Source organism: Carassius auratus, chromosome 1, assembly GCF_003368295.1.
Source record: "Carassius auratus strain Wakin chromosome 1, ASM336829v1, whole genome shotgun sequence".
Lineage (NCBI taxonomy): Eukaryota > Metazoa > Chordata > Actinopteri > Cypriniformes > Cyprinidae > Carassius > Carassius auratus.
Window position 1 is genome coordinate 9,884,098 of NC_039243.1, and position 21,794 is coordinate 9,905,891.

Below are 21,794 nucleotides of genomic sequence, written 5' to 3' on the forward strand. Positions count from 1 at the left end.
ATTAAAAGACACACACGTGTTATGTATATTAAGGACATAATTTGTAATAAAGTTTATTAAGGGGCTTAAAAAAGTTTAGGTTAGAGATATAAAGCACATATTAATGGCTTATTTTGTATTAATAATAATAATAATAATAATAATAATAATAATTCCTTACATTTATATAGCGCTTTTCTAGCACTCAAAGCGCTTTACATTGTCAGGGGGTATCTCCTCATCCACCACCAGTGTGCAGCATCCACCTGGATGATGCGACGGCAGCTATATTGCGCCAGAACGCACACCACACACCAGCTTACTGGTGGAGAGGAGACAGAATGATGAAGACAATCAGCAGATATGGGGATTGTTAGGAGGCCATGATGGTCAGAGGCCAATGGGCGAATTTAGCCAGGATGCCGAGGTCACACCTCTACTCTTTTCGAAAGACATCCTGGGATTTTTAATGACCACAGAGAGTCAGGACCTCGGTTTAACGTCTCATCCGAAGGACGGTGCTCATTGACAGTATAGCGTCCCCATCACTACACTGGGGCGCTAGGACCCACACAGACCACAAGGAGAGCACCCCCTGCTGGCCTCACTAGCACCTCTTCCAGCAGCAACCTAGTTTTCTCAGGAGGTCTCCCATCCAGGTACTGACCAGGCTCAGCCCTGCTTAGCTTCAGTGGGAAACCGGTCTTGGGCTCCAGGGTGATATGGCTGCTGGCAATATTACCATATTTTAGATCCTTTTCCCCATACCTATGAGTATATTGAGGCAAAATTCATAGTTAATAGTTACGTGAGAACGTGAGAATTGGAATGAACTGTGACTTGACAGGAGTTCTTTTGCTTGTGACGTAGCACCCTTTACCTCCCAGCTTTATGCAGTGGATATTGTTTCTGTCACATGGTTGTTCTGAAATCCAGCTAAACTATCAAACAAAGAACATCTCAAAGATTCCATGCTGCATGTTGTGATGTAAATCATGTCTAAAGGAGATTTTAATTAAGGTAAATGGCAGATATTGGCACAGCAGTCTTGCAGCTAATCCTTTGGCAATGAGTTTCATTAGGCGCAGATCACTGTGTTAATCCCAGAGAAATGGCTGGAAACTCTTCAGCACACAAGAAGTCAGGAGGGGGTCGCAGTGCACTGGCGTACTTACCTTCTTGTCATTAAAAAAATAAAAAAATCCTGTTAACAAGGATCAGACTGAGAGCTTGAAGGCTTGTTTCTCTCACCGTGGTCAGTTAATTGTAGCCCTATAAGATATGTTCCATAAAAAGCAACAATGTGGACCTTTTGAGACACTCACTCCAAATTGTCATTTTTTTATATAATTGTTTTTGCAGATGTTTAATTTAATTTAATTTAATTTAATTTAATTTAATTTAATTTTAAAGAGTTTTTTTTTTTTTTAGATTTAAAATTGTGATTAAATGGAGGCAGCAAAATGTATTCTGTATTTTGTACTTCTGGTAATTGATTTGATTTTGAGATGTAAGCACTATCAAATAAAAACAAAAAAAGACCATTCATTTACATAACAGCCTACAATCACTAACTTTTGAAAACGGGTTTCAAAGAGCATGTTTTTGGAAACAATACTGTTATCATCTCTATCTAAAACAGTAAAACGACTCTTTGTGAACACGGTGATGTCATGCGCATATGTATTTGTGTTCAGTGTTCAGTCTAAAGGAATGCACGAGTTTCTTTACAACTACTGGCCTAGCATGCATAATGCAGTGTTTTTTAGTAGTTTTCACGGATTGCTGTGAATGGGGATCCTATTTACAACGTTGTCGTCTATACACAAAACTTCTCTATTTTTGTAGTACATTGTTGTTGTGTAAAAATACCTCGATGCAAGTTTGCAGGTATAGATTTAAGCAAACTTAATGATTAGAGAAGACCTGTATATGTCACTAGAGGAAACTAATATTACGAGATTTTTTTTAAAACTAAAACTAAATAAATGTATGCACAAGTGAATTGTTCACAATGAAATCTATTACATGCATTTAGAAAATAGACAGGATGCATTTTCATATGCTGACTTTACATTTTTAGTATTCATGCAGACTGAATAATTAAATCGGTGCTTATTTTTAATCTCAAAGTTACCCACTAACAACAAACTTTTATTTGTGATCACCTCATTTACCCAAAATGTTTACGGACACAGAGAAGCAATTTCAGAACATAGCGTATGGCAAACACAAAACTTGTTTGGTGACGGATATGAGCTTAATAGATCTTGCTTCTCAAACACACAGTAAGAACCATTCATTAATAAAAAAATGAGTTTGTGCCAACAAATATAGTACATCAGGTGCATGTGCAACAGTCGCTTGTTGTCCATCATGAAGCTGAATGGAACAGTTAGGAAAATAACTTGAATCGACACACAGAGTTGCAAGGTTTATTAGAGAATCAGGACTATAAAGGTATGCAGGATTCTACTAGTCTCTGAGCAAACCACACAACTAGTCCTTTTCTAAATGTAATACTATAGCCAACCTGGCTGCCGTGGTTAGTGATACAGTAATATAATTAAAGAAATGGATTTTAAATGCAAAAACTAGTGCATCAGATCACCATATGAATAACTGGGAAGAAGGAAGAAACTTGTTTCAACATAAGTTATTCCTAATACTATGGGTCATATTCATTTTAAATAGTAATAATAATAATAATAATAATAAAATCATTAGGAAGGAAAGCAGCACTTCTGCCTTGGTTCGGGCTGACACTACTTTACCATAGATTATATTCTTTAATATCTCTGTGTATATATGGCCAGTCAGTGAGAATGAACACCACATGAATTGTACCGCAGCCTGCACTGTAAACGTTTCCTTCACGAGTTTGTTTGTTTCTCATTTACAGCCAAAATTGGTTCAAAGAGGATGGGTGGCCAAACCCTCCAACTCACAGACATTTACTGGGCACATACACACACACGCACGCACGTCGCTGCATGGGACAAGATACAGTTCCAAGAAAATAAGCCGTAACAGGAGAGGAGAAGAAATCAAGAGAGAAGGAAGAGGAGTTTTGGGCATCTGTGGTGCGGAGTTAAAAGGAGTCCATGGCCTTGAATTCGCTGAGGGCTTGGACGGGGGAGATGTGTTTCTTCTGCGAGCCTCGCCTGACACGGGTCTGGCACTCCTCTGGTTTCTCTCTCTTCACCAGGGGTTTCTTCTCCGGGGCCTTCATGCGCCAGGACACCACCGGGGAATTGACCGCCGCCGTGCCGTACACCTTCTGGTACTTGGTGGAAGCCACATAGGAGGCCTTGACTGTGAGGACCACGGCGTTCATCAAGTTCTTGGCCGCATGGATGAGGGATGTAGCGCTGTCCAGCTAAAGCAATGGGGAGGAGAACATTCAAGTAAGTGTCTGTTGATGATAGCTATGGCTATGTTTGGAATAAATAATAATGCACTGTTTTGGTCCTAATTCACAGCATTAATAATAAATAAATAAAGTGTGAAACAGCATGCAACTATTGCACAGTTATAAATAAGCTTCTTTTTTTTCTGTCAAAGTAAAACCATGAAAATTTCTTTAGACATTGCAATGGCCGTGATATGACGTCAAAATAAATTAAAATAAATACAAAATGTCATAAAATACAACCTATTGATCTTCTATTAGTCAAAAGTCTTCACATGATACTATTTCACAGATCAGTACTTTGGAGCTTGTGTTGCGTTTTCCCATATTTACATATGTATAAATAGAAATCAATTGAACATTAAATGTAGCGTCACCGCTCTTTAAAACATTTATATGTCTATAAAAGACATTATTGTTTCAGTCAGTTTGAAATCAAGCTTTTGAAGCACATACAGTACAACAAGCATACTTTGTGATTGGATCAAAATCTGTATACCCAAAATCACCTTACCCCTGAAACAATGAGTTCTCCTCCCAGGTTCTGCACCTCAGCCTTGACCTTGCTGCAGATGTTGAGCTGGTGGCAGTAGAGGGCGATTCTCTGGAGGTATGCCAATAAGTCCTGCTTACAGGCTGAGTCTGGGCACTAAAAGAGATGGGAATACACAGCAGACACTTGACCTTTACATATCCACTGTGTATAGCAAATGTGAGGTGAGCAGGGTGAAGCGATGACGACTGAAGATGAAATTAGCTCAGGGGTTAGTCATCATAACATTTTGGCTAAAGTAGGCTCATTCGTAAATCTCCTGTTATCATCACAGTTGTTTATTTTGTTAATAGGAACACTGTACACATAAAAATAAAGCACAACATTAAACAAGCACAATGAAATGGAAAGTACTTCTCATCCCTGAGGGTTTGAGCAAACGTTTTATAATGGACACCAGCCCATATTACAGTAAATAAAACAACCTTAGTTCCCTTTAAATGTTTTGAAGCAAGCTAGTGGGGAGAGATGCATGCACTGTTTCTGATGTAATGACACGGCGATTGCTTATCTCATGAATATGCATTAGGTCATGATTATATGCTGTTGTGTAACTTTCCTGAAGTCACAAACTACTTAATATTCATGAACCAGGACTTTGGCATAATATAATTGGTAATGTGTACAAACTTTGCCCTGAGATCAGACCAGTTTTACATTATGTGCTGTTATTTCTATAATTTAACAGATTGTTACTGTATTGATAACTATTTGTAAGCACACGGCCATTCTCCAAATATATCTGTCTGGAAATTGGATCTGTTTTATTCTTTAACACATCAAAACTGTAATGTGAAGAATGCAATATCAAATTGATTTGTCAATAAGAAAACTGTTGTCTATTTTTCCATCTATAGGTTCATTCTGTGTAGTGCATTTACATGTAAGAACGACCCCTGTACTGTTTTTTTCCTCCCATTCAAAGCCATAGATGAGTACTTTCAATTTAATATTAAGACTTTTTGGAAAAATAATAATTTTACACATAAAGCACCTCGCATGCCAAGACAAGATTACCGCTTTGACACACTTCTAACACAGCGGTTAACTCAGTGACTTTGCATAAAGTAATAAGACCTGTCAGAAGTTGTTAAATAGTTGGTTCCAATTTTTTCTCCCTTAGCGTCACATGAACTTTGAGTGAAAAAGACTGATGAGACACATTTAATAACTGTTGAAGCTGCTTTATCTTTGACACGGCTGAGAATCTGTAACGTCCTTAGTGTTTAGAGATCGAGTGTCTCTCTTCAGGAGGCAACCTCTCGCTGTGCCGGAAGATGGCAACGGGGAAATGGAGAAATATAGAACCCTTTTTTCTCGCCTCCAGGGCCCAGCAGCTTTAGGTCTGCTGTGTCAAGTGCAGCAGTTACAGGAGCTGCTTGCATGCAATTCTGAGGAGGGCTGACTGCTGTCATGATCACACAAACTCCACTGTGGCCCAGCCAGGCAGTCCTCTATAACAAAACTGCTTTTAAAATATCTCCAATATATTAATACCAGCTGAACTGCAGCAGTCATGTTCGCATTTTCTTTTCAGTTGCATCCATAGTATTTAATCAGTGGTTTTGTGTAACATAACCAAACTAGACATATATTTTCACCAAAATATATTCAGTTGTATGTATATGAAGCATTATGTTATTCCTTTTAAAGTCAGTTTTAACTGTTATATGATTAGTTATAATTAGCATTGTGTTTGACAACCACAGCTTTACATTATTCTACCATTATACATTTAACTTGTTGTGCACCAAAACATTCAAAGCTTTACATACAGTAAATGATGCATACTGTATCCTATGATGGCTGTTGTTTCTGAATTGTTTTTATCTTTTCCAGTACTGACGAGCAGCTTGATTATTGAGCACCTGGTTCTGTTTTGCACCGCCTACTCGGAGATTCTTTCTGAAATGAATACAGTCCCTTGATAAGCCCAGAGAACCCCAGATGGCCATTAGTTGTAAATACCGTGTTAGTGGGAAAATGGTTTGATAAGGGACAAGTCAAGCCACCTGTTCAAACTACCCAATAAACACAACGTGTGGCAGTGGAGAGCATGGATTGCTGCTATGAACGGGACACAATGGCCTGAAGGGAGGGGTGTTCTGTTTTGGAAAGCAGGAACAGTCTGGCAGTCTCAGATGTGCTTGTACACTCGGATTACACTCTGATCAGCAATGTGATCAGGTTCCCCCTCACTCTTTTCCCTTTATCTAAGGGAAAAGAAATACGGCCAGAAAACAACAAAAACAGCATGAGGTCTGGCCAGTGGTGACACAGCAGGTTTCAGGCTTCTTGTATCTTTCTGATCAGTCTTCCAGTGTTGATGACAACAAAAGGGTAATTCCTGTTACAGCTGGGTACAGAAAAGAATCACCCCCTTTAAAATAATCACATATTGCAGCCTGAAGTTGCAAAAAGCATCACCCCCTTGTGTCAGTATTTTGTTGATCCACCTTCTGCTTTAATGACAGCCTTTAGTCGGTTGGGATTTGTCTCTAGTAACTTTGCACATCTAGGCTTTGCAATATTTGCCCACTCTTCTTTGCAGAACTGCTCAAGTTCAGTTAAAATTGATGGTCACTGTTTGTGGACTGCAGTCTACAAGTAATTCCAAAGATTTTCAGAGGGGTTTCAGTCTGAGCTCTGACTAGGCCATGTAAGGACAGTCATCTTTTTCTGCTTCGACCACAGTGTGGTCAGTTTTTCTGTGTGCTTTCATTCATTGTCATGTTGGAAGGTAAATCTTCTTCCCATAGACAACTTTCTGGCAGAGGGCAGCAGATTTTCCTTAAAATGTTGATGGAATTTTACCACAGTCCAAGTGCTCCAGTCCCTGCTGCAGAGAAACACCCCATAACAGGATATTACCACCACCATGTTTTACTTTAGGAATGGATTTTTTTTGGCAAAGCTCATTCGTGAATGCATGTGGCCTTTCTTGAGGCCACATTTTAATTCGCCACATTTGTGGAGAATTAGTGATATTGTTGTCACATGCACACAATGACCACTCTTTGTCGTCAATTCAAGAATTGCTGCAGTCCTCTTGGTAGCCTCTCTGACCAGTTTCCTCCTGGCACTTTCATTCAGTTTGGAGCAATCTTTGGATCCAGGGAGGGTCTGTGTTGTAACAAATAACTTCCACTTCTAAATAATAGAGTTCACGGTGCTTGTATCCTTCTTATTCCCTGTCATGTCCTTGGCATGTACTCTCATTACATCGATGTTGTATACCAAAGACAGAAGTCTAAACCTGTCAGCACACTATACCTAGCCTGTCAGTTGGACAGGAACAAAGCTGATGTCTTACCTGCTTTTACCAGTCAGTCAGAAGTCAACATTTTGCCTTTGACTAAAATCACAAACAACTCTGTGAGTCTTTCAGCCTCATTGACAAGTTTATCTTCTCACCCAAATGGGCAGGCTGGTAGACAGTTTGTATCCTTTCCAACAATTTCAAGTTTCTCTCATCTTTTTCAACGGAAGGCAATATTTCACAACCAAGCCTCTGCAGATGATCTGGAACAAAAATATTTAAACATCTTCCCCATATGGTTACTTAATTATGTGCAAAAGTTTGACTTGGCAAAAAAAGGGTAAAAGAAGTGCATATGAGAACATGAAAGTGCAATACATACAGTAGAAGGAAAGAACCAGATGGTGCATGATATAGCTGCCATCAACACATGCATACTGACGCACTCATAGGCACACCCTTAGCCTTTCTTTTATTTAAAAGTAGTAGAATTGATTAACTGTTGAAAAGTGTCAGTCAGCAGGTTCTGAAGATGTTGCTCATCTAATAATAAATTCAACACCTCATAGGAACTCATTATTTTACACACAAACCAGGGCTTTGATCTCACATCTTCATTGAGACACAAATGGGAAAAGGGGGTATTCTGACCTGGTCAGCCACGGCACGGGCAAGCTTGTCCATTCTGGATCCGGCTTCTGCGATTTTCTTTGCAGCATTGATCACATCAGAGGAATTCTTCAGAGGACCTTTGCCTCTGCAGTAGAGCAAAAACCCAGATTGTTACTCTGTTAGCTGATTCCTCAAAATGGACAGAGTGCAAGCTGCACAGAAAGCAAGCAACTCCCCAACATACAGTATGGTAGCAATTCCCAAATCAGAAGAAACCAAAGAAACACAATCAGCTACACTATCGGAAAAATCCATATTAGTTTTTTAAAGGTACATATTAGTAGCAAAATATTGGTAGCACTTTATTTTACAGTCTTGCTCCTCATTTACATACTATGTACTTATTATAGTAATTACAATAACTATGTAATAACTAGGTACTAACCCTGAACCTACCACTAAACCTAACCCTACCCCATGTAGTTACCTTGTATTACCAGAACTTTCTTAGATAAATACACTGTAAGTACACTATAAGTGCATGAAAGTACACGTACTGTAAAATAAAGTGCAAAAGGGAAAGAGAGTGTGGAGCAAAACAATAATTATTAGAATAATGAATATGTAAGTTCTCATGAAAAAGACCCCTTAAGGCTGATACAAGAACCCTTTGAATTTATATTATCATCTATCTAAATGTTTGCAGAATTCTCATTGACGTGGATGGATGTACCTAGTGAAGTCAGTCATCTCCATCATGATCATACACATCTGTTTGGCCAGCACGATGATGTCGTTTCCATTGTCGTCCCACTTGGCGACCTCTGCGTCCAGCTTGCTCTTTTCCTGCCTGAAGCTCTCCACCTGTTCGGCAATCTTGGCCTTCTCTTCCTGAGGCAGCTGAGCCATGATAGCCTATGGGGGGTAGTGATAAGACACAAGATAAAGATCAGTTAGACACGTCGCAAAAGTTTTTTTGCAACACATGCCCTTGTTTCTGGTTAAAAGTTTGAAAAGAAAGTACCCTCCATTTAGTTTGACTTGGTTTAACCCCAGTGAAATGCCTCTGTATAAGGTTTTGAAAATTAACACTTAATCATAAGACCTTCTGGAACCCCCTGACATCTCATGCTCATAAAGAGAAAATCCATCCTCTTTTCTTTCCCCCTCTCCTTGTCAAGGAATAAATTCTTGCTCTGTAGCGATTCTGAGCCAGTCTGAAAGGGCATTAATCTATCTGCAAGGTCACAGGCACTGTTAAGGCGCAGTATTATTTGTGAGATAAATGTATAATTACCTCACTTCTTACACCAGTCAATGAATTATGCATTTGTTCAACATTCTGTCAGAGCGGACGGACCAAACCAAAGCAGGGGACTCTGGATGCCATCAAGTGGGTGATTACTGAGAAAGATAGGTTTCGCAGAGGTGATCTTTTCCGCAGTTTCGTCTGAATTTAGTGGAGATTCGCCATCATAGCCAAAGGATGTCATAACATAAGAGCTAATTAAGAGCCAGCTGCTCATTTAAGATTTGTAGCTTTTTGCTTGTTTATTTAACAAGCAATTACACACTAAAAAGAAAAGTCCTCAGAGAAAATGTGATTAAAAGATGAAAATGATTTATTTTTCAGATAGGGTGCACTTCTGGGCATTTCAAATGGAGGGGTTGTTGCAACAGTGTCTGTGTCCGGAAAAAAAATATAAGCATAAGCATTTTTTTTTTAATGGCAAATGTCCCATATAACTGTGTGATGGCTTCTGAAAAAGCGGTTGAAAGGATTATGTTGTAAATGGTTCCTTGGTTATGACTAAAGCTCATTTAAAGTTCAAATTTAAATTCTTTAAATTCCAAGTCTCATTTTAACTTGGAAGTGATTACTACACAGTTTTAACACTTGTGGATCCAGTCTGAAATATACCCATCCAAAGAGCCAATCAGCTCCTTAAATACATTTGAAGCAGCCAATCGGCATTAATGAGCTGCTGCTTGGTTAATCCCAGCTCCTCTGATCCTAAAAGTGGATCGGATTTATGGATGGACGGTAAATAGAAGGGAGAGAGCACATTTCTTCCTTTAGCCTTGCTTAGAATTCACTTATCCCGAATCTCTTTGGCTCCTAACCGATAACAAGAGAGAGTGCAAGCAGCTTAATGCTCCAACAAATCCTTCCCCATACGCACTGGTGCCGATTCATTCAACACACTCATATTGTGTGCTGAACGTCTGCACGTGTACGTGTGCACACTTCTGGATTAGAAATCCCTCAGAAATGCTTTTTAATTTTTCTCATTTGAAATAAAGTGGCCTAGATACTGTAGTTCAATTTTATGGCTGACCTATCAGCAATGTTATCCTATCATGGAGCTAAGAGATAGAGCAGTGTTTTCTACGTGTCTGTCTGAAAGTGCGAACAAATAGCTGCTCTTATTTCTCTTATGAGAACTCAAAATCCATAAAACTTAGTCAAAGACTATATGAATATAACAGTAGTGATGCACATTTGATTTGCAAAAACACATTCATTCAAAGTAACATTCAGCATCTATGCATAAGATGCTACATGAACTCCACTGAACTGAAAAATAAAATCCACTATCATTTTTTTTTTCTCTCTTCCTATACAAATTATCATTTCCTCTCATTCGTGGAAGATAATTTCTTCTCAAGAGTAATTGATATCAAGCTGAGTGATGGTGTGTATTTGCGTGTGAAAGTCAGTGGTACTCCTTGGCTACATACTGATATTTTTGCAATGTCTCCTAAGCAATATACTGATATTCTTGTATTGTCTCACTATTCACACATACACTAATGTGGATTAAGCCTCAAACTCCAGTTAAACTCTTCAAATGCCGGCTGACACAGGTAGGCACACTAAGGGGGTGACATTGCCAAAAGTCTAATTTGTAGTCATATTTTACTACTATACAGTCTCTTCAGACAGCTTATGAAACTAGGACCAGTGCATGCTCCCCTGCTATGTTTCATATTGAACCTTATATATCTAGTCCTTGTTTCAAAACCTACATTCCACAATTGAACTTTATAAGTGATCGGACATTCTACTATACATATTTGATGTGCAATGTAGATTCGACTCTATTTATTTACACAAAATTAGCTGTTAGCATGTTGCTAACTAAACGGACATGTTAAAAATGCCTTTTCATTTTACTTCTTTTCTTCCTTGCTGTAGTGAAGAAATACAAATTACATTTCTCTTGCTTCGTCCACCATCTTGCATGTGTATTATAAGATTTCCTTCTTATACTTAACAAGGATGCTTGTTGTGCTGCCTTAGAATCTGTGTTTTTGCATTGAGAGAATACATGTCTTAAATGCCCTTACGTAGAAAGTTCAATAGGCTTTAAAAAAATCATATGTATGTGTATATTATATGTACATTCTATTCTGAGAGTTTTTATTAAACTGGGACCAAAAATGTTCATATATGGAGGACTTGAGCATATGTGTCTGCTCCCCTGCTATGATAAATATTGAAAAAAAATATATATACTATGTTAGATGCCATGTGACAGAACTGTAAAGTGCAATCATCACAGGATGTGTGTTTTATATTTTGTATCTGCAGTTGAGTATTGCAGCAGAGGCTAAATAATGTTTCATTGTCGAAGAAGTGAAAGACACTTTGTTGTGTGCATGCACTTGAGTGACTGGCCCTCTTGTTATTCTGACACTAGATGTACACTCAGTGGAGTGATAAGTGTTTTGTATTGTGAAAGTAGACCTGCTGGAAATGGCAGTAGGAACAGAAGAGGTTCATGTGTCATGTAGGAGTCACTCACCCTTGCGCTCTGTCCAGCAATAAGTTGGTCATCTTCTGTCTGGACGCTGGTGCGGCTACGGGCATCATAGTCTTCTTGCTCAAAATCAGAATCATCTTCCAATTCTTCTGGTGTCTGGGAGGGAGGGAGAGAGGGAGAGAGAGAGAGAGAGAGAGAGAGAGAGAGAGAGAGAGAGAGAGAGAGAGAGAGAGAGAGAGAGAGACCATTATTGCCACACCTTTGTGGTGTTTCATTAAGAAAAATAAATAGTTGATGGAAAAAAAGTGTTTTTTTTTTTTTTTTTTTTTTTTTGGAAAGGATCAATCAGTATGTTGTTTAAAATAATGGTTTTGCACATACAGAGTTTGGGATGACAGAAGGAGTACAGTGAATGATTCATTTTTAAGTGAGATATTCCTTTTAAAATATCCTAAATTTCATTTTTACTTTCAATTTCAAAACTGGTCTGGAGAGACATTAAAGGAGTAGTTAACTTCCAGAATTAAAATTATGTCTTCATTTATTCACCCTCTATCTGTTTTTTTTTTTTTTCAATGGTGTTCAACAACTGTTTAGAAACCAAAATTTTTCAAAATATCCAAGGGAAAAAAAAGTTCCGGGTGAGTAAATGACGACAGAATTTTCATTCTGGAAATTAACTACTCCTTTAACTTGGGGGTTTCTGTCGTCAACAAACTTTTTGTTTAAACTATATATCTATATTTTAAAGGTTCTCTGCTAAAGAGCTGATGTCCTTTGTCCTAGAGCTCCAGTTTGGTAACAATTTGGGACATAACATTTGGCAGACATCACGGGCAGCTGTGCGTTGCCACACAATGAGGGGGCAAAAGTCCTCTGATCCAACATAAAGACGTGTCAACCATTAAACCAGTCAAATCTCACTAAATAATTCATTCGTCCCACAGTTTGAGTTACAAGTGACTTGCATCATTGTTCTTCAATTCCCTTTTGGCTTTCTTGTGAGTAATATAAAAAGACGTTCCCTCTTAAAGTGGGATCAAACAATATGAGAAGGGGGAAAGGCCTCTAGGTTTTTCGGTATTAAGATGTGGATCTGTTTTCTTGTATTCAGCCTACCAGTAGTTTCAACATCAGTCCCACCAACTGCCTAATGAGCAAATTGGAGACAAAGAAAAGATAGTGTATCTTGACAGCCACCACTGTTTTAGACACTCTAAGTGGCAACGGTACAAACTATCGATTGAGAAATACTATAGCTTGAATCAGCTAAGTAACTTACCCCAAACTGGCAAAGTCTTTTTTTGTTACATGTTTTAATGGACATCCCAGTGGATAGAGATTTCACGGAGACATAAATGTAGGAGTGTATATTTGTGCACAAACCCATCTTGATTCGATTAGCAGGATACAGTCCTTACAAATAACTGTGGAATTTTCATTTCATTCATTTCATTTCACTTATACATTGGGAACAGTACTATTTTCAAACCTACTATACTATACTACAGTACTATTTTTTTGGGGGGGGGGGGGTGGTTTGAAGAATCAATATACAAGAAAAAATAAGTAGGATCTCTATTTACAATTATCACTCTGTTCCAAGCCAACTCCAAGCTCAGCTTGACATTATTTACTGACAACACACTGTTCAATATTGCTTGATTTCCCCACGGAGAAAGTGTCCATCTTAAAAAAAAAAAAAAAAAAAAAAAAAAAATGTCTTTTTGCAACAAAAAGACCAGTGTTTGTTAGTCATATTGAACCAAAAACATTCACAGTCTAGGTACATATACACAACAGACAAAGGCATAAAAAAAGAACATATTCTTATTGTATACCAAGGACATGCTGAATACCACATAAATAATAATGTAATAACGTGTAGCATTAATTCATAATCTAGTGCATCTACTTGTTATATTCTATATCAAACGTTACACACCCGCAATAGAACACTTGTAACTTTTGTTAATAACATAAACTTGTATTACATTACTACATTACATCAGGGGTTTTCAAACTGGGGTTAAGAAAACCCGCAAGGGGGATAATATTACAAAATGATTCTTTTTAGGGGTATTTTGTTATTAACCTGAAGAGAAACATTTTTACTTCCAAGTAAATACTCTCAAGATTATATTTTAATAAGATGCTTTGGCTTTATTACAGTGACAAAATAAAAGCCATTTATTTAGTTTTTGAAATGTGCTTTATAATATCACTCTCACTACTTTTTCCCAGCGTATGAATGGTTCTTTACACTGGATCCTCATATTTAGGGGTCCCTGGCATCAAAAGAGTTTGATTACATAACGCTTAACAGTCAATTAGTTAATGTTCACTCAAACAATAATAGTTTTTCTAGAAATGTGATGAATTTAAAGGGGTCATGTGACGTTGCTAAAAATAACATAATTTGGTGTAATGAGCTTATGCAGTTTAAGGTTCAAACCACACAATGTTTTCCACATAATGTACATTATTGTTTCTTCTCTATGCCCCTCCTTTCTGAAACGCATCGATTTTTACAAAGCTCATCATTCTGAAAGGCAAGGTGTGCACTGCTTGGTCAGTTATCTAGTGTGTTGTGATTGGCCGAATACCTCAAGCGTGTAACAGAAATGTTACGCCCCTCATCATGTGTCCCGGTGCAACAAGCCAAAAAAATAAAAAGTAAAAACATTACAAACAAGGCATTTGTTGCATCCAGTGGGGACATTATTACTGATTATAATTACTTATACTGTCTTTTTAAGTGTTGCGTTGTGTATCGTGCCGCGTAATTTGTGAATATTACACATCTGAATATTTAGGTTGAACTGTTCCGGAACAGTGTAACCACTGATTTCTAGTTTTGTCCTCTTTTGGAAGACCAAACAAAGTAGATTCTCTTTCACAACAAAACACACAACGACTCCACAACATGGTGGCGGCAACAGCGATAATAAAAGTTACACCTTTCTTTGCATGAACATTTGGGTGGCGTTATGCAAATCTTCCTACATCGCGAGGTAGACATTTTAAGAGGGCGTGGTTGACTCTTAACTTTTATCCATAATATCTCTTTGGATTTGAGACTTTAGTCATTGCAACTTTACAGATCTTCTTTATGCACCAAATACTTGTAACACTCCAAAGAGAAATTAAATCGCATTATATGACCCCTTTAAGAAAATTTTTGTTTTATATATCCACACATCCACTGGAATATGTTTGTGGACCTCTCAGCTCAAAACCCTGAATCTGTATGATAAAGTCATAACCCACAACATTATTTTCACATGCAATGTGTTTAATGTGTTGTTTTATTTATCACACAAACCACTTGGGCAATAAGCACAGTGAAATCCCCACTTGTGAATGGCAAGGACCTTGTGTGGCTCTCTAACTTGTACGATACTCACTCTTATCATAAGAACTGCTTTCCTGATGTCACGCACGCCATCATAAACGAGACGAGAGGCGTCAATGAACTCGTTCTCTTCGAATGGCTGTGGGGGGCTGGTGCTAAGAGCCTCGATGGCGACCTCAACCTGTTCTGCAAAGCGTGGCATCACTGGTAAAAAAAGAAGGACATAGAGGATTGTGTTGAGCTAGAGGCTGAGAGAAAGTGAAAACAGAAAGACAGATACACAGAAAAACATAAAAAAAGGATTACATACATCCCTCAAAAACCAGAATTTCCCTCAGGTGCCAAACATATCAGTGAGAAGATATAGTCAAAAGTGAGAAAAATGGAGAATATGTGATCCTAAGAAGCTAAGTGTCGAAATTCAGGCAGGCACATCTATTTCTACCATCTCCTCCCTGTCAGTCAGGCCTGAGGACATGGACAACAGCGGAAAAGCAAGACGGGAGAATGTCACCCTGAAAATAAGTGGAAGGGGCACCCTACTTTTGCCAATTAACCACTTCACCTTGACGGGAACACATGACCATCAGTGAGCCAAGGCATCGCAACTCAATAAAAGGCTACAGTGACACCTCTTCACCCAAAGAAAAAATAAAATAAATTAAAACATATAAATAATTATATCACTTTCCACTTTACCCTCCTTCAAGTCACCCTTCATCTTGTTCCTCAGTAACGGGCACTAAATGCTGGCTGCAGTAAGGGATTGTTTGGTGAAGACAAGAGTCAAGAATGAATAATGTTGACAGACATTGATTGAGTGCAGCTAGATGGCTGGGAAAGGTCTACTAATGTGACATCAGTTTGATCTGTTTTCATGATGAGCTGTATTTCAGCGTTTACACTTAACAAATTTGTTCGGACCACTTACCCTTGGTGTAACCGTTTTGATAAAATACTTACGGCTAAACCTGCATCGTGACAGTAAATGGACTTGTAAATAAATTGAATTAATGTGAAATGTCTATATAAAATGTTAATACAGTATCATTTTAAAGGGGTCCGACAATCTTATTGTGAATCCTATGCTTTAAAACTTGATGACTCCAGAGTAAATAATAGAGCTGACGATTAAATTTCTCAAACTGGACTGCACAAAACAAGTATGCTTCTTTGTGCTCCGCAGTCCACTGATTCACACTCAAGCTCCAGATCTGACACTGCATGACCTGCCTGCATACTCGACGAGGAAGGGGGAAATATCCAGAAGTCTTGAGTTTCCATGGCAATGTCACTGGTGGAGGGAGAACATATTGTGATCTAACCCTGACATCAAGTCACACTCATATCAATGCCGAGGACAACTTGGTGGATGATGAAAAAAAGATGGGCACAGTAAAAAGCCTCGTATTAAACCCTTGAGCAAGCTCCAAAGTGATGCTCTTGAAATATTCAACAAATGTATCAAGGAGTGAAAGGTCTCTAGATTTTTAAAAGCCAGGAACTAGGATATTATGACCCAAGAAACACTTGGGGACAGGAACACCATGGGGAAGGTGGGTCTTATGAGTGACAGGAAAATTCTAGAGTGTTGTCTTCAGCCATCTAACCAATTCAAAGCCCAGAGAGCCATTCACAATAATAGTGGATGCAGATCTGCAGGAAAAGATTGGTCTTGTGATTTTTCATGATAGTTTTGATTACAGGCATCTGACATGAGATTAACTTTAAAAGGGGACCAGTATAGGATCCTCTCTGACAGCCACTTTGCCTATTTGCCTTCTAAAATGGGCAAGTTCAGATTTGAATTTCAAATGAACGCATACTGTAAGAAATACAAAATTATGCAAAACATCCAAAAAAAGCTGCGGTAAAGGCTCTTTATTTGATTTCCTTTCTTCTTTCTAACCCCATCTTGCTTTAACACATATTTAATTCATTTAAATCCACTTATTGGAGAGGCGTAAAATGAGCTTTGGGGAATTTTGCTGTGACTTTTAAATAGAAATATTTAAATGTTCTTCAAGCCATTAATGAGTAAAGTTGCTGCTAGTGAGGAGCAAATTTAACTCAGACCAGTGAGAAATGATGAAAGGAGCTAATAAAACCCATGTTAGAATGGATTATTTTCTTTAAGTGTTTAACTCCAGATAAAGCAAGCAGTCAGATGTGTTCCATGAGCCTTCAAATGGTGTTTTCGCAAGTGTTTTGAGACAATGTTGAGGTGAATTGTATAAAACATGCTCAAACTGGGATTTTCTGTTTGAGAGGCTGAGGTCAGACCAGCCTAATGGATTCAAAATGAAATACTTGAAAACGCAATGAGACATTCCTAATGCTAATAGGTCTTACAAAACACTGCAAGTAATTCAAAATGGAGAAGGAACTCCTTTGACAACGAGGTCACTTGTGCTTTCATGGTTTCATTTACATTTTGGTCCTTAGGCTGTAGAATTTGTTAGCACTGCCGTTTCTTAGGATCTGCATTTTTTCCCTTATGTTTTGTTCTTCAATAACAAATTACTGGACTCATTGTAGTAGGCAGGAATTGACTAATTGTATTATCCTTGTTTTTGCACGTGCTGCCTCCTGTGTCTAACCAAGCAAACTCTTGGGTCGTGACATGCTGAGGAAAAAAGTTTTGTGGGGTCATTTGGCTTCATGAAGTCATTGCTTTTTTTTTTGGTACATGAGCAAACATGGCCTTTAACCTGTCAGTGAAACACTTTATTTTCCATAAAAATCATGTGTGAGTTTGTGTGTGTGTTAGATGGAGGGCAGTGATTAGGTGGCCATATTTCATCTCTGCATGGTCACCCTTTGGCATGAGCCCTACTCACTCTGCCATACTCCATGACAGTATTGCTACTGCTGCCTTCTACTTGGCACTATTACATCAGCCATATTTCTCATCAGCCTGAGCATAACCTTAATGATGAGGTAATTTTTTCCCGCATGAAGATTAGTTTGGATCAGGAAGAGGATGGAAAGGATAAAGAGAGAGGTGAAAGTCATCACAGCTTTGCTATTAGACTATTGATTTTCAAGCTCAAAGACACAATTCGAGATTTGTGAGCACTATGTGCTGAAGGTCCTTTAGCTTTGTATCTTTACAGACTTTGGACCAGCTCCGCTTCTGTTATATTTACACTGGCTTGGGTGGAAAAGCAGGATAAAGTTCATGTTCTAATTAGGCTAAAAGATGTCCATCTGGCGATAAGGAACTAAACCAAAAAGTTGAAGAAATTGATAAGAAAGTGCCAGACAATGTTGGAAATGGAACAGCTAGTCTTAACTAACTTAGTAATTCATAAGAACCTGATATAAGCCTGACCTTGAGTTGTGAGTGATTCAAACTGAGTGATCCAAACAGTACCTGCTGTTTTACTCCAGTTGTCCACTGGAACACTTAACCTGAAAATTTTCTCTATTATTCAGCTGATTAAAGCGACTTAGTTGGGTGTCAAACATCTTAATTAAATGGAAAATACGTTCAGATGCAATTCACTTCTAATATATAATTTGCTAAGCCCCCACCCCAGTGCTATGTCTGGCCTAAATCTGCAAACTTTCAAAAATTCATTGAAATTTTGCATGCCAAGTCTTGTGCAATAATGGAAGGTCTAGAAGAATCAATGCAGCAATGCTTTATGATTCAATTCCGTTAATGTGGTGGCACCAAGGCTGTCACTTGAATTCATGGAGCATGGGACTAAATTTTTATGGGTGGCCCGCCCTCCCCTGGGCCTAATGAGTAGACTATATTACAGAGGAACTCAGTGGGTCCTTCTCATTAAAGGGCCTGGAACAACTTCTCCAAGTTACCCCTTTCCCTGACGATGGCCCTGTGTGGCACATACCTCCAAAAACAAAGGCAGAAGCAGAGACAAAATGAAATCTAATGAAAAAAATACCACCTTATCAATGTGAATACAGACAAGATGAGAGCCAGTCTACGCGTCCAGCCCTTTCACGATTCAATTATCATTTTCAATCGAGCATGCAGATATTTCTCTTGGTTTTGCTGAAGCAACTAGCAGAACAGTTTCTCATTCAAGCTGAGCGAGCATGAAAGAGTGTGCTCTCTTTATATATTAAAAAGACAAAGGTAGGTGGTGTATTAATTCAATTAAATGAAGACGGCAATGAAAAGCTAGTGTTTGGTCCTCATTAAAAGGTAGATGAAATGGTGAATTAAATATACTGTATCATACTTTTCAGTGGATAATTGACATGAAGTACATGACACATTTTGTTGCAGTGTAAAACAGATGATGGAGTCAACTTCAGTTTTCCATGCCCTCCAGCATGGATTAATAGAGGAAAGTTCAATTCGAGGGTTCGAATGATATGATACACAACAATTAAGGAATTCACTACAAATTGCACCGAGTGTGCAATAGAAACTATGTAAAGCATGGTTACAAAACAAACACACCAACACAATTTGATCTGAATGCGGTTCAATATCTGAGTGTAAAGTGATAATTGGATATGAGTGTAAAGTGATTCACTATAGTGGACAATGATCCACTCATTATCACGTCACTTTGACTTAATGTCATTTTTGACAGAGAAATCGAAATGCTTCATTTAAATATTCTAGTGATGTGAAGAAAGGAACAAAAAAAAAAAAAAAAAACTTTGTGAGTGGAAGATGATGAGAACCAGGAAATATATTTTTTGTTGTTGTTTGTTTCTTCCTGCCAGACTAGATATTATAATATGATTAAAGCAGTAATTTTATGATAACAAAAATAATGCAGTATCAACCCTAAAAGCAGGACTGTTATTTTCTTCCTCTCATATTCCACTCTTCTAAACAAAGCCAGCTGTCAAAAAAGTCTAATGTAATGTTTTAGACACAACGAGGAAGGCAGGACAAAGCGCCGCCGCCAGAATAATATTTTGAGTGCTCATTTTCCAGCCACCCTCCATTTGTTGATTCCGAACAACCGTAGAAGTGCATTTAGACGAACAACTACATCAAAACGTGTCAGGCGAGATGTTTCTCACACATTAACACCTAAGACAGCAGCCTTTTTGGTTCCTGTCAGATTCTGTGTCTTAAAAGCACTGAGAAGGCTATGCACAAATCTCTGCATTACTTGGTATATTTTGGCCCTCGGCCTTGTCTGTCAGTGTCTAAATTGCTGCCTCCTGAAAGCTGGCACTAGACTGTCAAAGGTGGAGGGGTTGGGGGAAAACAGATGAAAAATGAATGAGCAAAGGATGAGTGCCAGAGGAAGGAACAGGTGGTATCTCCAGCCTCACCATCTTTTCTCGTCTGTCTACCCCCCCTCTCCTTTAACTTCCTTCTTCCAAGAGCTTCCTGGTCTCTTCTGTCCATCTGTCCCCATCACTACCATAAATTCATGCCTTAGTGAGCATGAGACAAGATCAGGACCCAAGTGCATGTGTGATCATTTTTCTTACCTGTCTCAGAGAGGAGTTTGATGGACTCGAGAACACGCTCAGTGTAGACGCCAGGTTCATAGTTTTCCATCTCAGCATTAATAATGTGTACCACACGAGCAGCTCGGCCCCGGATTGCCCCTGCTGTCCTGTCCAGTGTGTCCACATCCCCCTCCTGCAGTGCGATCACACACTTATTCACATCCTCCAGAATGTGGTTCTCTGCGGAGGGATGAGTTACAACGAGGAAACATGTTAGTATTACTAAAATGTGATTTTTTTTAATGCATTCAAGATTAATTATAACAAAAAGTTAAAAAAAGTAGCAAGTTTGAAACACATCAATTTTTTTTCTTCTTTTGTTTTGTTTTTTAAGTATCCAAGTGTTAAAATATTAGGTTTAACGGTCAAAATTTTCTGAATGTTAATAAACACCTTTTGGTTATCATCTAAACCTGATCTAAACAAACACTGGTTTCTTAATAAGGGTGTTATTTCTTTCCTATTCTAATAAGATCCTTTTCAGCTCTTCGGATTTTGTGGTAAAGCACATCTGCACTATTATTATGAATATGTTCAGCCTTTACACTTCCATTTCCCTTTCCATGTAAAAAGATTTGATGATTCCCCTGCCTTTTCAAAACACTCTGTTTACAACCTTTCTGTGAAATAAATTGCATATAGATTTTTTTCCGAATAGAAAAAAAAAAGAAAAAAAAAATACTATATCTGAATTTTACAAAAGCACATGCAGGGCTCAAAGATAAGGATAGCCCATGGCCATGTGTGAGAGCATTTCAGGCCAGCTGAAAAATCTGTCACATGCCATATTGGCCCAGTGCTGCATTGTAAACATATACTTGCACTGACTGATCATGTACTGTATATGTATTTGCATGTAAACTAAAACTTTTTAGTTTTTGCAGGATCCAGACAGGATATGCTACACTTCAACAATAAAAAAATAAATAAAAAAATAAAATAAATAAAATAACACAAGGACGTTTCTGCAGAGGTAGGAGGTGAGACTGAGAAGTTAAAGAGCCTTGTTTGCAAATAAAAGAACTGTGAGAATTAAATAATTCAATTTATACAGTAATTACAAGATGAAAGACTTAAGTTAAACATGATTATCTTGTTCATCAGCAAAAATGGGTGGACTATTAGAGAAAACCTCTCCATACGTATTCACAGCATTCATTATATTACATATATACTGCATACAGATGACAGGCATTTACAATGTTTGGTTTAGATTTTTGTTTTTTAACCTCTCTATATTAACTATAAAAGCAATATGTATGTTTGTGTCTAATGCCCAAGTTAAACTACATTGAAACAATAGCTGGGACCAAATGTATGTCCATTGTAAATTCAATAGTCTTTTTCACAAATGCAAAACAAGACAACTTACAATCATGGACAAAATAGCAATATAGTGT

General features: G+C 38.1%; 1 protein-coding gene across 2 annotated transcripts in view; it reads right to left on the reverse strand.

The window, feature by feature from the left end:
- Positions 1-2,400: 2,400 nt before the first annotated feature.
- The window catches only part of ctnna2 (catenin (cadherin-associated protein), alpha 2), a 392,860-nt gene continuing 373,466 nt past the window's right edge, over positions 2,401-21,794 (reverse strand). For both annotated transcript variants that reach the window (XM_026273010.1, XM_026273017.1), the window contains 7 exons: positions 20,374-20,574; positions 14,990-15,141; positions 11,625-11,738; positions 8,549-8,730; positions 7,855-7,960; positions 3,906-4,040; positions 2,401-3,358 (listed from right to left, as the gene is read on the reverse strand). In XM_026273010.1, the coding sequence (XP_026128795.1) occupies positions 3,071-3,358; positions 3,906-4,040; positions 7,855-7,960; positions 8,549-8,730; positions 11,625-11,738; positions 14,990-15,141; positions 20,374-20,574 (1,178 nt within the window). In that variant the 3' untranslated portion in view covers positions 2,401-3,070. The remainder of the gene's footprint in view (positions 3,359-3,905; positions 4,041-7,854; positions 7,961-8,548; positions 8,731-11,624; positions 11,739-14,989; positions 15,142-20,373; positions 20,575-21,794) is intronic.